Source organism: Eptesicus fuscus, chromosome 11 (assembly GCF_027574615.1).
Source record: "Eptesicus fuscus isolate TK198812 chromosome 11, DD_ASM_mEF_20220401, whole genome shotgun sequence".
In the NCBI taxonomy this organism is placed as follows: Eukaryota; Metazoa; Chordata; class Mammalia; order Chiroptera; family Vespertilionidae; genus Eptesicus; species Eptesicus fuscus.
This window is the reverse complement of record NC_072483.1, coordinates 18106982-18123091: the sequence shown is the minus strand read 5'-3', so window position 1 is coordinate 18123091 and position 16110 is coordinate 18106982. Positions and strand designations below refer to the sequence as shown.

The window sequence follows — 16110 nt, the reverse complement described above, 5'->3', positions numbered from 1 at the left end:
ATTGAATGAATGTTGAAAGTGATCTGAAGTTACTTGAAATTTGTTTAATAAATCAATGCAATAACAAAATAATTTTTTTATTTGTAATATTTTTTAATTAGTGATTTGCCTGTGTTCCATAACAATATGTTAAAAGCAATTTTTTACTTATAGTAGGAAATTGGATTTCTTTAAACTTTGTCAATTGAGGATGAGTATTTTGTCTGTGAAAGCCAGATATATGCGTGTTATGAGCCTGATGAATATAGTAAATTTTGACCCAAATTTAAAGTAGGTAAGCATTTTTCTTCTGTAAAACCTGAGTAACATGTCCTTGATACATTTGTGTTCTTTCTGTCTTATTCAGGGAAGCAGTGTTTCTTAGTCCTACGTCAGCAGCAGTTTAACGTCCAGGCTCTTGTGGCAGTGGGAGACCATGCAAGCAAGCAGATGGTTAAATTTGCTGCCAAGTAAGTAAGCAATTATATCCTGTTGTCAGAATAAACAATGGTGGGAACCAAGACTCCCAGGGGTTTGGACCATTTTCATACATTAACATCAATGCTTCGTTTGTTTAAAAATGTAGTTATTTAAATTGTCAGTTCAGTGTGCTGAATACATTAAACTTACAAAAGAGAAAATATGGAGCACAGGCTTAAAATTCATTGGGAACTGCTGAAGCAGCACTCTCTACAGACAAGTCACATTTACTTTCAAGTAGAGGAACAAAACGCCTGGCAGCCCCCACATAGCAAAGCAGCTTTATTTTGTGGTGTTTGGAGCTTCATTTCCTCTCTCCCTCCCTCAGTTTCTGATTTGCATATTGAGCAACAAGTTTTCTAACTGAATAAAAGTGTATAAAATAAAAGAATGTAGTTTTGCGAATGATTCCCTCCTGAAGGATTTTTTAAAAGGTAAAAATTGCTTTGTTTCCCCAAAAGTCTTGCTGTCTGGCTCAGAGTTTCTGTAGAAGCGCATTGTTTTGTTCAGTTTGCAAGAAACGGGATATTGAGATAGCGTAGTGGTTATACATGCTGTAGTTCTAAGTTAATAGTTGGTGATATGGCTAGTTTTGTTCATTTGTATGTTTTTCTCAATTTAATTGAAATTTTATTTCCATGATAATGATCAAAGAAGACTTGGAAAATGGACGATCTTTACATTTTAAGTAGTAGAGTACTTCATAGGCATAAATGTTTTTCAAAGAAATTCAATCTAGAGTAAGTGTATATTTTTTCTATTGATTTTTATGTCTGTTCTTTAGATGTATGCTTTCAAAGATGAGTAAATACACATAGAATTATCAACTTATAACTACAAAAATACTAAAAAATTATATAATTTAAGACTAAATTATGTTTGGGCCCTCCATGACTCCTCCAGCACAGTGTTTTACATATAGTGGATGCTTAGCCACTGGTTTTGGTTTAGAGGTTTATTTATCAAATTCAGTTTTATCATCTCATATCACAGTGTTTCAATATAGTAGATGCTCAGCAACTGGTTTTAGTTTAGAGATATACTTATCAAAGTTAAGGGTTTTTTTGTTTTGTTTTAAATATATTTTTACTGATTTCAGAGAGGAAGGGAGATGGAGAGAGATGTAGAAACTTAAATGATAAGAGAGAATTATTGATGGCTGCCTCCTGCACACCCCACACTGAGGATCACGTCCCCAACCCCCAGCCGGGGCATGTACCCTGATTGGGAATCAAACCGTGACCTCCTGGTTCATAGGTCAACACTCAACCACTGAGCCATGCCAGCTGGGCTCAAATTTAGTTTTATTGTATTATAGCGATACCTGCACTCTGGTTTAAAAACTCCAATGCCATTAATTACATGGCTTCTCACTGGTGAACTCAGTAGTATTAGTACTACTAGTACAGTAATCCCATCTCTCCCTACCTCCCACTCATGTTGCCCAGAGACTGTCACTTTCATCTCTTCTGTCTGTATCTTTTGGTATTTAGGTTTGCTGATTTCATCTCATAGTCGGCAAAGGTTTGTGCTTGTGGGTTGCATATATCATCTAGCCTTTAAAGGTCAATATATGTCCTATGAAGTGGAGTATAAATAATCTTGGACCCTAGAAATAAATGTTACGTAGAGAGCCTTTGAGCCCCTGGAAACCACAGACATATATGCTAAATTATATTTAACTAGAGGCCTGCGGTCCCTCAGCCTGGCCTGCAGGATTGGGCCAAAACTGGCTCTCTGACATTCCCCGAAGGGTCCCAGATTGTGAGAGGGTGCAGACCAGGCTGAGGGACCCCACCAGTGCAAGATTGGGGCTGAGGAGGGACACGGGAGGTTGGCCAGCTGGGAAGGGACCGCGGGAGGGCTCCAGAGTGTGACTGGCCCATTTTGCTCAGTCCCGATGGGCTGGACCCCAGCAGCAAGCTCACCTGCTGGTCGGAGCGTCTTCTCCCTGGTGGTCAGTGCACATCATAGCAAGTAGTTGAGTGGCCTTAGCATATCATTAGCATATTACGCTTTGACTGGTTGAACAGATGACCAGACACTTAGCATGTTAGGCTTTTATTATATAGAAACTAGAGGCTCGGTGCACAAAATTCGTACACGGGGGGCGAGGAGTGTCCCTCAGCTTGGCCTGCGCCCTCTCGCAATCTAGGACCTCTCAGGTAGGGTCTCTAGGCCTGGCCAGCAATCAGGGCCTATTGGGCTTTCCTTCCCCCAGCTGCCAGCAGCTGGCCCCGCCCCTGCTGCTGCCACTGCTTGCCATCTGTGTGGCGCTGTCCCCCTCTCCCTGCCACCGGTCGCCTCCCTCTGCTAGCAACAGGCAGGGGTATGATCGCTTGGCTGGCCTGGGCCTCCCTCTGCAAGATCGCTGGCTGGCCCCACACCCGCAATAGTGTCACTGGCCACTGGCCTGGGCCTCCCTCTGTGGGGTGATAGATCGCAGGGTCCCCAGATCGATTGTCCTGCAGAGAAAGGCCCCGCCTACCTGCCACAGTGTTGCCAGCCGGGTGGCCTGGCCTTCCCTCTGTGGGGGCAATCAATCACGAGGCTCCACAATCAATGGCTCTGCAGAGGGAGGCCCTGCTCACCTGGCCAGGGCTCCGCAATCGATCACCGCACAGAGGGAGGCCTGGGCCTCCCTCTTTGGGGTGATCACGGAGGCCCCCCGCCCCAATCCATCGCCCTGCCAGCTGGTGACCTGGGCCTCCCTCTGCGGGGTGATCGTGGGGCAATGGCAGGGCCCCCCAACCAATCGCATCACATTCACCTTGGCTCGCCTAGCGCCAGTGTGTGCCATAGCATGGTCGTCCAGAAGGTCACCTGGACGGTTGTTCTGCTGTTCGGTCACTTTCCCTATTATGCTTTTATTATTATAGATATACTAGAGGCCCGGTGCATGAAAATGCATGCACTGGAGGGGAGGGTCCCTCAGCCTGGCCTGCCCCCTCTCACAATCCAGGAGCCCTCAGGGGTGGGAGGTGACCCAGCTATCAGGGGAAGGCAATGCCCCATCACACCTCTGCTGCTGCCACTGCCAGCAGCACAAGCCTCAGCCAGCCCTGGTTCCCTGAGCCTCAGGCGGCACTGGGCGGCTGGAGGGCTGAGGGGACTGGGGGACTCCGGGGCAGGCCCAGCCTTGCTGCGTGCCTGCCACCCCTGCAGAGCTGAGGGGACTGGGCGCCACCATCTTGTAGCTGTGTGTGCCGCCATTTTTGAGGGCATGGCAGTCCATTAGCATAATTCCTCCTTATTGGCTGTGGGCACCACCATCTTTGAAGGTGGGGCAGTCAATTAGCATATTCCCTCCTTATTGGCTGTGGTCGCCGCCATCTTTGCAATGGCATAAGGGTCAATTAGCATATTCCTTCTTTATTAGGTAAAATTGACAAATACTGGGAGAAAGTCAACTTCAAATCAAGTAACTGTAATGGCTTTTGTCTTTTATATTTTAACTAGAGGCCTGCTGCATGAAAATTCATGCACTGGAGAGGGGGTCCCTCAGCCCGGCCTGCCCCCTCTCACAGTCCAGCAGCCCTCAGGGGATGTCCTGCTGATGGTGTAGGCCCGCTCCCCGCAGCCTATCAGGGGAAGGCACCACACTCAGCACCCCCTTGCTGCTGCTGCCTCTGGCCTCCCTCTGCGGGAGGCAACCTGGTGATCAGGGTACCTCATTTCCTGAGCCTTGGGCCCTAGGCAGCAGTAGCCACTATCTGTGGCTTGCATGTGCCTCGGGCTGGCCCTGGGCAGCAATAGCCGCCATCCAAGACTTGCCTAAGCCTCAGGCAGCCGCTGCAGCTTTGTCCAGAAAGACGCAGGGTCAAGTCCCCACCCACCCACACACACCTCGCTGAGCACGCAGCCCCACCCACCCACATGTGCCTGCCACGCACACAGCCTCCTGCTGATTGGTCATTACAGCGTGATGGTGTGACATCCATTAGCATATTAGCTCTTTATTATATAGGACTAGAGGCCTGGTGGGAGCCTCCCTCTGTGGGGCAATCAATAGAGGGGCTCCCAGACTACGAGAGGGCACAGGCCAGGCTGAGAACCCCCCACCAGCCCGAGTTCACAAATTTCGTGCACTGGGCCTCTAGTCCTATATAAGAAAAGGGTAATATGCAAATAGACCGAACAGGAGAACAACTGAACAGAATCCTACTTTTATCTGTATAAGGGCCGCAGAATCACTAATAATATAGTAGTTTCCATGCAAGGAAAAATGTTTCTATTTCCAGTTCTAGTAGTTATCAGATTGGATACCCATTTTATTAAAACTCAGTTGATAATGCAACATTATTAACTTTCACATGAACAAGATAGTTTTATAAAATTATTGACTAATACTTTATTTAAATTGTCATTCTTGGATTGCTCTTTACAGAATTTTGGTTAATTATGAGGCCTAATTATCCTGAACCAACCTCAGAGTTAATGCCTTATGTAATTGTGAACAGGCATTCTTCACATTACTAGAATTAAAAATGCAAAAATAGCCGAAAACGGTTTGGCTCAGTGGATAGAGCGTCGGCCTGCAGACTCAAGGGTCCCAGGTTCGATTCTGGTCAAGGGCATGTACCTTGGTTGCGGGCACATCCCCAGTGGGGGATGTGCAGGAGGCAGCTGATCGATGTTTCTCTCTCATCGATGTTTCTAACTCTCTATCCCTCTCTCTTCCTCTCTGTAAAAAATCAATAAAATATAAAAAATAATAATAATAAAAATGCAAAAATATTAAATATAGAACTGGATCTGCGATTACAGCTTTATACAGTAAACCCAAAAGTCAGCAATTTAGTTTTTGCAAACTTTAAATTGATACTGTTTATTTGAATTTTGTGTCTTTATATTTGTTTTTATTTTGTTTAAAAATTTATTTTGATTTAAAGTTAAGCGCTGTAAGTGTAGGCATTTATACTGGTTTTATATTTGTAGATATTTAAATAACACAATAAAACTTGTTTAAGTGTTCACTGAGGGTTCCTGACATTTTTGTTCCACTAAAAAGAGCCCATGCAGTAATTTGGGAACCACTGGTCTATGCTACATTGAGTAGTGTTTAATTCTTACCAAGCTTATTTTGAACTTAAGATTCTTCACATTTTTGGTGAAGAAAAGTTAGTTCACAAAATAAGTCATTATGGAACTACTAGGATGATTTAAATCTTTAATTTTTACAAAGCACCAAAGGCCAGCTGGGTATAATAGAGGGCCAGAGAGTCCAGAGGCTTGGTCCCCACTAACTAGCCATGTGATTTCATAAATTGTTTACTGTATCTAGTCTTACTTCATTTTTAGAGCTACGACCCTTCTTTAAAAATCTTTATTTCTACTTGCCTGAGAAATATAAAAGTATGAGATTCGGTATGGTATTAGTTCACTGTAATTGCAAGAAGTTACTTGACATGTAAAACAAGCCTATGCCTGTCTTAGAATTCGAATATAGATTTTTTATTATATAAGAGCAGTTTAATATTTAAAAAAATAATTTATGCTTTTTGGGTTCTGTTTTTAACTAGCAAAAATACATGGTTTCCCATGTTTGGGCATTTTGAATTCTTTCCTCAATGAATTATACAACTTAATTTACATCATTGTGCTATATTTAATAGTGTTTTATTTTTAAAATTTACATTATTTTGTTGGTGCATTACTCGAAAAACTAGTGTGTGGCAACTTTATAGCCTGTCCTCTTTTCTGTCTAATTTTATATTACAGCTTTTCCAAGACTTAAGAATTACTAATTTGTATGTGGGTAGTTATGTAGATCTGTGGACATATTTCTCATTGAGTATAATAAAATTCAACTAATTATTTCTGACAACTAGAAGGCCAGCAAATTTGTTGCCAGTTTTGCTGAAAACCTTTAATATTCAAGTGTCTATGAGTGTTAAAATTTTAACAGTTTTGTTGATATTAGAATATGTAGAAAGAAATGCTTAGTATAGTATCTTTTTCACCTTTATTGATACCAGGGTGGGGGGAGATAAGGAAGTAGATACAAACAACAGAATAATGTTACTGGGAGGAACTGGCTTGGGGGGAGGACAAAGCGGATAAAAGGAGTCAAATACATGGTGATGGAGGGAGACTAGACTTCAGGTGGTAGGCACACAATGGAATATACAGATGTCATATTATAAAGATATACAGCTAAAATTTACATAATATTAACCAATGTCACCCCAATAAATTTAACTTTTAAAATACATGCTATAAAAACAGTGGTGGGAAAAGTAGTTAGAAACTAGAGAGTTATGTTTATAAAGTTATTTTTTCTTTAATAATTTCAATATAAAAATATAACTATAATTATAAACATGAAACCTAAAATTCACTAGACAGCTTTAATAATTGCATCTATATTTGCTTACTCTCTTGCCTTTTCTTATCATCAACACTGCCATAGTTCATTTTACACATTCTTATCACTCTATATGTGAGAAAACACAAAGTCACTCAACGAAGCAGCTATGTGGTATATGCAATTAATGTGGAAAATAAGACCACCAACTCAGATATTAAAATCAGAATTTATCCTTTACTAAGATTCTGGACACAGGAAGGAAGGATTTGCCTAGATAACTGATGGTGTTCCTTAACACATCAGGCTCTTTGTTGAACACTTGTACCAACTAAAACCCTCTCCTAAATTGCTCTCTTGTCAGCAAGGGAGGAGCTCTTGAGACATTCAGGTCTGGGTGTCCTTTTGGGTTAACTTTTTGTAAAGTGGTCAAATATTCAGTCAGTTCTGCTGTAATATAACAGATGCATTACTAAAATCACTGCTATCCAAAATTATGCAGTAAGAAATTCAAGATTTATATGGAAAACTAGAGGCCCGGTACACGAAATTCGTGTACTCGGGGGGTCCCTCAGCCCAGCCTGTGCCCTCGCAGTCCGGGAGCCCTCGCGGTATGTCCAACTGCCAGCTTGGGCCCGCTTCCCTTAAGCCGGCAGTCGGACATCCTTAGTGCTGCTGCGGAGCCACTGCGCTCGCCAGCCATGAGCCCTGCTCAGGGCTTCTGGCTGAGTGGTGCTCCCCTTGTGGGAGCACACTGACCACCAGGGGGCAGCTCCTACGTTGAGTGTCTGCCCCCCTAGTGGTCAGTGTGTGTCATAGCGACCGGTCGTTCCGCCATTCGGTCTATTCGCATATTAGCTTTTTATTATATAGGATGGGTTAATAGCACAACCAAAAACTTTATTAGGGAAATCATTTTATAATAAACGTAATATAAAAAAACAGAATAGTTTTCCACATATTAAGAGTGAGAAATACAATAAATATCTCACTTTATCTTTAAAAATACATGTTGTGTTCTTGTGGAAGTGGGTGTCAGAAGAGTTGCAGCTTGTAAATTGTGGTAGAAGGAAAGCTGTCCAAAGGAAAGTTGTACCACCAAGTGGATAGATGTAGCTTATAGCACAGATAGAAATTTGGAGTGTGTGTGTTTCATGTGTTCCTACATGGCTTAGTTCACCAAAGAAACGTTTTCTATATTTACCTAGTGGTTCTCACTGATGAAATCAGGCATAGGCAAACACAAAATTCTCATTATGCTCAGATTGATTCCTAATATGTCAGCTGTGTTGGAAATAATTTACATCAAAATAATGTTATAGCAAAACTATGCTCTTAAAAGAGACAATATATTTGTCAGTGAGTAGGTAAAAACATAAGTCTTATCTGTTTGCTGACTGCTTATGTGTGGGGTAAGGAAAAGAACATGAAAATTGACTTCAAAGATTTTAGTTTGAGAAACTATGCCAAAATGACACCATTAATCTGGAGTAAATTCCCAGAGGAGCTGGGACTAAACCCTAGACACTCTGGAGCTGGGATGAACTTACTTTCCTTAGAACACTTGGCCAGGTAAAGAGTGGATACTAAGCAGGGGGAGGTTCTGATAGAAATGAAGAAAGGGAGAGTGCTTATGTATGTTGAATAAATGAAGAGAAGATCCAGCCTTTGAGTTCATGAAAAGCCCAAACACTAAAATAGGTCGTTTAACTGAAAATCATTTTGTTTTTCTGGCTGATAGTATTCTGCTCTCAATTTAAGTGTTTTCAAATGTATATGGAACACTATGGCCTTAAAATTCCTTCCTTTTCCTCCACTATCTTCACCATTACTTTTAGCAACTCACTCCTGTGGCCACACCTTGGTTTTCGCTCCCCAGAACTTTATTTTGAAAGCAATCTCCCCATTTTCTGCTAGTTTTTTCTGTCCCCTTTTGACTTCACACAACCTCAGTTCATTCCTAGCACTCTCACTGAATCCTTAATCACTATTCCCTCTTTGTTTCTCTTGCCCTGTGAATACCCTAGCCCGTGGTCGGCAAACTATGGCTCGCTAACCACATGCGGCTCTTTGGCCCCTTGAGTGTGGCTCTTCCACAAAATACCACGGCCTGGGCGAGTCTTGAAGAAGAAGTGGCATTAGAAGAAGTTTAAGTTTAGAAGAAGTGGCATTAGAAGAAGTTTAAGTTTAAAAAATTTGGCTCTCAAAAGAAATTTCAATCGTTGTACTGTTGATATTTGGCTCTGTTGACTAATGAGTTTGCTGACCACTGCCCTCCATACTACCCTGCCCCATAGACTCCTGACCCAATAACCCTAACATCAAGGTTAAATAGTAATTGTGTATTTGTGGCACAGCGATTGATTTTTATTCCTCAGCTGGCTCAATAGAATATATTGTATTTAGCATGAAAATAGTGTATAAGCTGCCAATTTTCATTGTTCCTCTGAACTCTTCCTCGTCTATTTCTCTTTACCCCTTAGTTTCCCAAGTATAATTAGAATTGGAATAGAAAAATGTGGAAAACACTGTGAATTCTATCACTTAATATATTCCCACTTCTATTATGATTAAAAATAGCACATGAACAACATCATAAAATTTTGGTGGATTCTGTTACTTATTTAAATAAAGCAAGAAATTCTTACTTGTAGATATTATTAGCTTCAGAAATTTGAGGGACCAATGAAGAATGAGGTAATTCAAATGAATATTTAGTAACATTTTCTTTGAGAAGCTAGCAGCTTAGGGAGCCAACTAACCAGTCTGCTAGAATCTTTGGTTTGGAAAATAGCATAGGGTAGAAATATGTTCATGAAAAAAAGTCCATTTCTATCATTTAATTTTCATTCTGTCTTAGATGGGTTTTTATATAATGAAATGTGTATACTAGAACAGTGCCTAAGGACTGTTTATATATTCTAAGGGTGTTTCCATTTTGAATAGTGCTACCCAGAGACACTATATTTAAAACATTGTGAACTTCCTACACAACAAAGTGGGGAAAATAATGGTATTTATATGTTAATTCTATGAGGCCTTACATTTAACTCTATTCCCTCTGGCCATATACCAGGTGGAATAAAGCAAGGATTCTGCTATTAAAAATATCAAATCAGATAGTTCCAGCTGGGGTTTTCTAATCATTTAAAAGGCAAAATATGAGGTCACTTTTAATATCTTAAGTAGATAACTACCTTAGCATTTACTTTAGGTATTAAACTTGAGATTTTTATCTTTGCCTTACTTACTAGATTATACTGCTAGCAGTTTCTGGCTTTTGATTATTTGCCTTAAGAACATTTAGAGTCTAATGTGGGGTCAGTTGTTTTTCCCAAAATTAACCTTTCCTAGGAATATCCAATTTATCAATGTACTAATCTGAAAAGTTGAGTTACCAATTGAATGTAAGTGCCACATGACTCTTCACATTATTGTAATCAATTTGTTGGAAAGATCAATTTTCTTATGATTGAATGAATATAAAAATGAAGCAACCAAATGAGTTACATTGGAAGGTTGGCAAATTTCATTCCTTGGAGATCTTTAAGAACAAATCCTTAATTGTGTATTTAAAATGATATGAGCAATACTCATATCCTACAAAATAGACTTTAAAAGCATCATGCTAAGCAAAATGACCCAGTCGGAGAAAGATAAATATCATATGATCTCACTCATTTGTGGAATATAATGAACAATATAAACTGTTGAACAAAAATAGAGCCAGAGGGAAAAAATATATATACTAGAATATAATAGAAGTAATCCTGTTATTTGCAGATTTTTAATACTTCTTACAACTTTTGTGATCTTATAATATGTTAGTACAGTTTTGGTTATATTATTATACTTAAAATCCTTTTATTGAAATATTAATGTTTATTGCATGTAATATATGTAAGAAAATTTTTCTTGAATAATTGGTGTTTATTGCATGTAACATTTAAAATCGTTTTTCTTGAGATAGTAATGTTTATTGCATGTAATGTTATTATATTTAAGATCGTTTTTCTTGGAATAAAAAACACTGGGGGGGAAAAAGGACCACAGTTCATTTGAAAAAGCAGTTGTTAAAGTTAAAAGTTATATTTTGCTATTTGTGATTATTTAACATGCCTCCCTCCCAACATAGAAATTTTGGGATTCTGGAATAAGAAAGAAAAAAAAAAGACTTTTTCAGGCTGTTATTTCTTCCATACATATATTTTTTAAATTTTTGTTCATATTAGTCATTGTGGTTAAGTGATTTATTGGTAGCTAATGAGTCACAAGTATGTATTTCCCATTCTCCAATGAGTCACCTAGCTACATGCAAGTTTGTTTATTTTACTTTTAGATCTTTTACAAAATAATAAATATTTTACATAGTTGGTAAGCTAAAATTCAGTTTGCTGCATTAAGTTTTAAAATTGTAAAATATCAAAATCCTCAGAAGTCTCATTGATATAGAAAACTTATTTAGCACCTGCTCTGGTAAAGGCACTATATTAGGCTTGTACACAATGATATATAGAATACTTAAGAAACTTAATTTGGGGAGAGAGTAAAAATAGATAAACAGCTGCATACAGAGACGTGATACGGCTTCTGTGGTGGAAGTATATGTATAGATCACCTATAGTTGAGGCCCACAGGGAGTTGGGTATGTGGGTACCCCTTGAGCATCATGTGGATAAGTTGGTAAATATAGGCGAGTTCATTATACTGTTGTGGTTTGCAACTCTGAACCTATGTGGTTTATAAAGAGGCAGTTATCTATCTGTATTTGGCCCTGTCCAGTTCAATATTTGTATTGAAAACTTCAATAAAGATATACTTTAAAAGTAGGTCTAAAATCTGGTGTCAAAATTCCAGAGAGTTTATGGGATTAATTCTTCTAACTATAACTTTAAATATAACTTCATGTTGTTTTATACAAAGATTCTGATGAATTTCTGTTGAGGCTGGCAACAATAGCAGGACATCAAGATGCATCAGCATTATTGGAGAAGGTAGCATGATTCTTGAGCATTTTGAAAATTATTCATGAAGGGCCTGTTTTTTCCAGTTTCTTTCACATCCTATCTAATAAAGGGGCCTATGCTGATTGACCGTCACACACTCACAAAGATGGCGGCACCCACAGCTACAAGATGGCAGCGCCCAGTCCCCTCAACCCTGTCGGGGCAGCAGGCGCATGGTATAGCCAGGCCCACCCCCCAGATGGGTCCAGCTGCTCCACACGCCAGCCTCCAGAGGCCCCCAGTCCCCTCAGCCCCCCAGCAACCCAAGGCCAGCCTGAGGCGCAGGCAAGCCTTGGATGGCGGCTGCCCAGCCGCCCAGCCGCCCAGGGCCGGCTGAGGCTTGCGCTGCCAGCAATGGCAGCAGCAGAGATGTGATGGGGGTGTCGCCTTCCCCTGATCACCGGGTCGCCTCCTGCCCTTGAGGGCTCCCAGACTGTGAGGGGAGCAGGCCGGGCTGAGGGACCACCCCTCCAATACATGCATTTTCATGCACCAGGCCTCCCTCTAGTAAACTATAATGGAGTCTGGCAGCTCATGAGCTCCTAAGATTGAGAATGTATTATTTCAAAGTGAGCTGATGATACATTCTGTAGTATTTAAAATTGGGTGCTAATTTTTAACCTTTTGCACTCGGATGTCAAGTGTGACTCGACACGGTTAGCATTGGTAGCAGGAATCAAGAAAAAAGCAAGCGAGTGCAAAGGGTTAAGTCTAACAATTCTCTAGTCATCTGTACGTGGTTTTACTAGCTGTGTGATCTTAGGCTAATTAGTTGACCTTTTAGTCTCAGTTTCTTCAAATTGTGATAGTATCTATCTTGTAGACTTTTGTGAAGTTTAAGCGAGATGGCATATATGTAAACTACTTCACATAGGAACTAGAACATAAAAGGAAATTTATGTGGGAATAGTGATAGTGAAGGTATTTATATATATGAAGATAAGTTTCATTGCACTATAAATAAAAAAATAAAACTATGTTTCGGCATTAAAAAATACAGAGAAAAATGAACAAAACTTCTTTCTGTAGAAGGATTACAGAAAATTTATCAAGCATTCCATATTTTTTGCAAATGAGAAAAAATGTGGAGGTGTATAGACCAAATAGTAAAACAGTGATTATAGGAAGAGGGGTTGGCTGTATAATGGGGGACTTACATTTTTAAATTTACATGTTTGTTTAACACTAGTGGCCCGGTGGATGAAATTCGTGCATGGTTAGGGTCCCTAGTCCAACCCGGCAATCGGGGCCGATCAGGGCCTGTCAGCTGTTGTCCAGGGCCTTCCTTAGTTTCGCACTGCCCCATGGTGGTCAGCACACGTCATAGCAAGCGAGCGAACTCCCGGTTGAACTCCTAAGGGGACATGTTGCATATTAGCCATTTATATATATATAGATTGGAATTTTTAGTAATAAGTAAGTATAATCTCCTGTAATATATTATCAGAAATGTTCAGAGATAACTACTCAGCCCAATAGTTGATATATTATCTATAGCTACATTAACCCTGTATGTAAAGCTTAATATCTTCTATGTGTATTAGTCCTATAGTTGATATATTAACGGTTCTCTCCTTTTTGAAACATGTTACTTCCTTGTATTTCTAATGCTGTTCTCTTTTGATATTTTTTTTTTTAATGTCTCCTCTACTCTCCCACCCAGAAAACAGCATGACCCATGTGGCTCATTTGGTTGGAGCATCATCCCATGTTCAATTCCAGTCAGGGCACATACCGAGGTTTCAGGTTCGATCCCCAGTTGAGGCACATACGGGAGGCAACCAGTAGATGTCCCTCATTTCGATGTTTCTCTCCCTCTCACCTCCTCTCTCTAAAATCAGTAATGAACCAATGAATGAATGGAAAATAATAATGGTGAGGATGTGGAGAAATTGGAACCTTTGTGCATTGCCAGTGGGATTGTAAAATGGTACAGCTGCTTTGGAAAACAATATGACGGTTCCCCAAAATTAAACAGAATTTTTATATAATTCAGCAATTCCTCTTTTAGGTAGATACCCAAAAGAATTGAAAGCGGGTACTCAAACATATCATAGCATTATTCACAATAAACAAAAGGTTGAAACAACCCATCATTAGATAAATGAATAAACAAACTGTGGCATCCTATCTAATAAAAGAGTAATGTGCAAATTAACACACTCCATTACACCCACAAGCCACACCCACCAGCCAATCAGGAGTAAGTATTCAAATTAAACCAAACAAGATGGCTGCGGCCATGGAGAGAGCAGGAGGGAGGCTTGGGTTTCCTTGGCGATGGAGGAGGCCAGCTTTCCGCACACCCTGGCCAGCTCAGGCCTCCACTCCAGGCTACAAAGTTTCAATTATAGAAGATAAATAAATCCCAACAAAAATGGCAGCAGCCACGGAGCTGAAGAGAGCAGAAGGCTAGGGTTGCCCCCAGTGATGGAGGAAGCCAAGCTTCTGCGGCCCTGGCCTGCCTTGGCCTCCGCTTAAGGCTACAAAGTTTCAGTTATAGAAGATAAATAAATTCCAACAGGAATGGCTGCCACCACACAGCAAGAAGAAGGCTTGGCTCCGCTCCAGGCTAAAAAGTTTCAATTGTAGAAGATAAATAAATCCCAGATACCAGGGCCTCCACTTGGGTTGCCCAGGGGGTGTGGCCGGCCTGCAAACCACCACAGGCCCCTCGCCCAGGCCACCCACGCCCCAAGGGAACCCCAACCCTAATCTGGGACACCCTTCAGGGCAAACCAGCTGGCCCCCACCCAGGCCTCTATCCTATCTAATAAAAGAGTAATATGCAGATTGACCATCACTCCAACACACAAGATGGCTGCCCCCATGTGGTCAAAGATCCTGCCCCCATGTGGACACAAGATGGCCACCACAAGATGGCCAGCAGGGAGGGCAGTTGGGAGGGGCCAGGCCTGCAAGGGAGGGCAGTTGGGGGTGATCAAGCCTGCAGGGGAGGGCAGTTAGGGGGGACCCAGGCCTGCACGGGAAGGCAGTTAGGTGCAAACAGACTGGCAGGGGAGCAGTTAGGCATCAATCAGGCTGGCAGGGGAGTGGTTAGGGGGTGATCAGGCTGGCAGGCATAAGTGGTTAGGGGCAATCAGGAAGGCAGGAAGGCAGGCAGGTGAGCAGTTTGGAGCCAGAAGTCCTGGATTGTGAGAGGGATGTCTGACTGCCCTCAAGGGGTCCCAGATTGGAGAGGGTGCAGGCTGGGCTGAGTGACACTCCGCGCCCCCCCACCCCCCGTGCACGAATTTCGTGCACCGGGCCTCTAGTGTACATATAATGGAATATTACTCAACCTTAAAAAGGAATGAAATTCTGATATATGCTATAACATGGATGAACCTTAAAAACATTATGCTAAGTGAAATAAGTCAGACACAAAAGAACAAATATGATTCCACTTCTTTGAGGGGCCTAGAATAGTAAAATTCATAGACACAGATAATAGAATAGAGATTACCAAGAGCTAGGGTAGAAGGTAGTTGAAGGGAAAGAGGAGTTAATTGTTTAATGAGTACAGGGCATCTATTTGGGATACTGAAGAAGTTCTGGAAATAAATAATGTCGATGGTTGCAAAACATTGTGACTGCCACTGAATATGTACACTTAACATTCAGAGCAGCACACTTTACAATAGCTAATACTTGGAAACAGCCTAAGTGCCCATCAACAGATGAGTCGATTAAAAAAACTGGTACATCTACACAATGGAATACTATGCCGCTGTAAAAAAGGAACCCTTACCATTTGCAATAGCATGGTGGACCTAGAGAGCATTATGCTAAGTGAAATAAGCTAGTCAGAGAAAGATAAATATCACGTGATCTCACTTTGTGGAATATAATGAACAAAATAAACTGATGAACAAAAATAGATCCAGAGACACAGAAGCATTGAACAGACCATCCAACTGCAGAGGGAAGACAGAAGAGGGGAGGGGCGGGGAAGATCAACCAAAGGACTTGTATGCATGCATATAAGTATAACCAATGGACACAGACAGTAGGGGGGTGAGGACACGTGCTAGGGGGTGGGAGCGGCTGGAGAGAAGTTAATGGGTAAAAAAGACATATATAATACTTAAACAATCAAGAATTTATTTTTTTTTTATTTCTTTATTGATTAAGGTGTCACATATTTGTCCTCATCCCCCCATTCCCATCCCACACCCCTCCCCACGGATGCGCCCACCCCCCTTTTGTCCTTAACCATTGGTTAGGCTCATATGCATGCACACAAGTCCTTTGGTTGATCTCTCCCCCCTACCCCCACCCGCCCCTACCCTCCCTCTGAGGCCCGACAGTCCAATCGATGCCTCCTTGTTTCTGGGT

The 16110-nt window shown here is 41.3% G+C and overlaps 1 protein-coding gene across 2 annotated transcripts in view; it reads left to right on the top strand.

The window, feature by feature from the left end:
- Positions 1-16110, top strand: part of DARS1 (aspartyl-tRNA synthetase 1) — a 67365-nt gene that overhangs the window by 16940 nt on the left and 34315 nt on the right. The window contains exon 4 of one of the 2 annotated variants that reach the window (XM_008143482.3): positions 347-449. In XM_008143482.3, the coding sequence (XP_008141704.2) occupies positions 347-449 (103 nt within the window). Of the gene's footprint in view, positions 1-346; positions 454-16110 lie in introns of those variants that run through there. The other variant, XM_054723346.1, reaches the window with a different exon arrangement.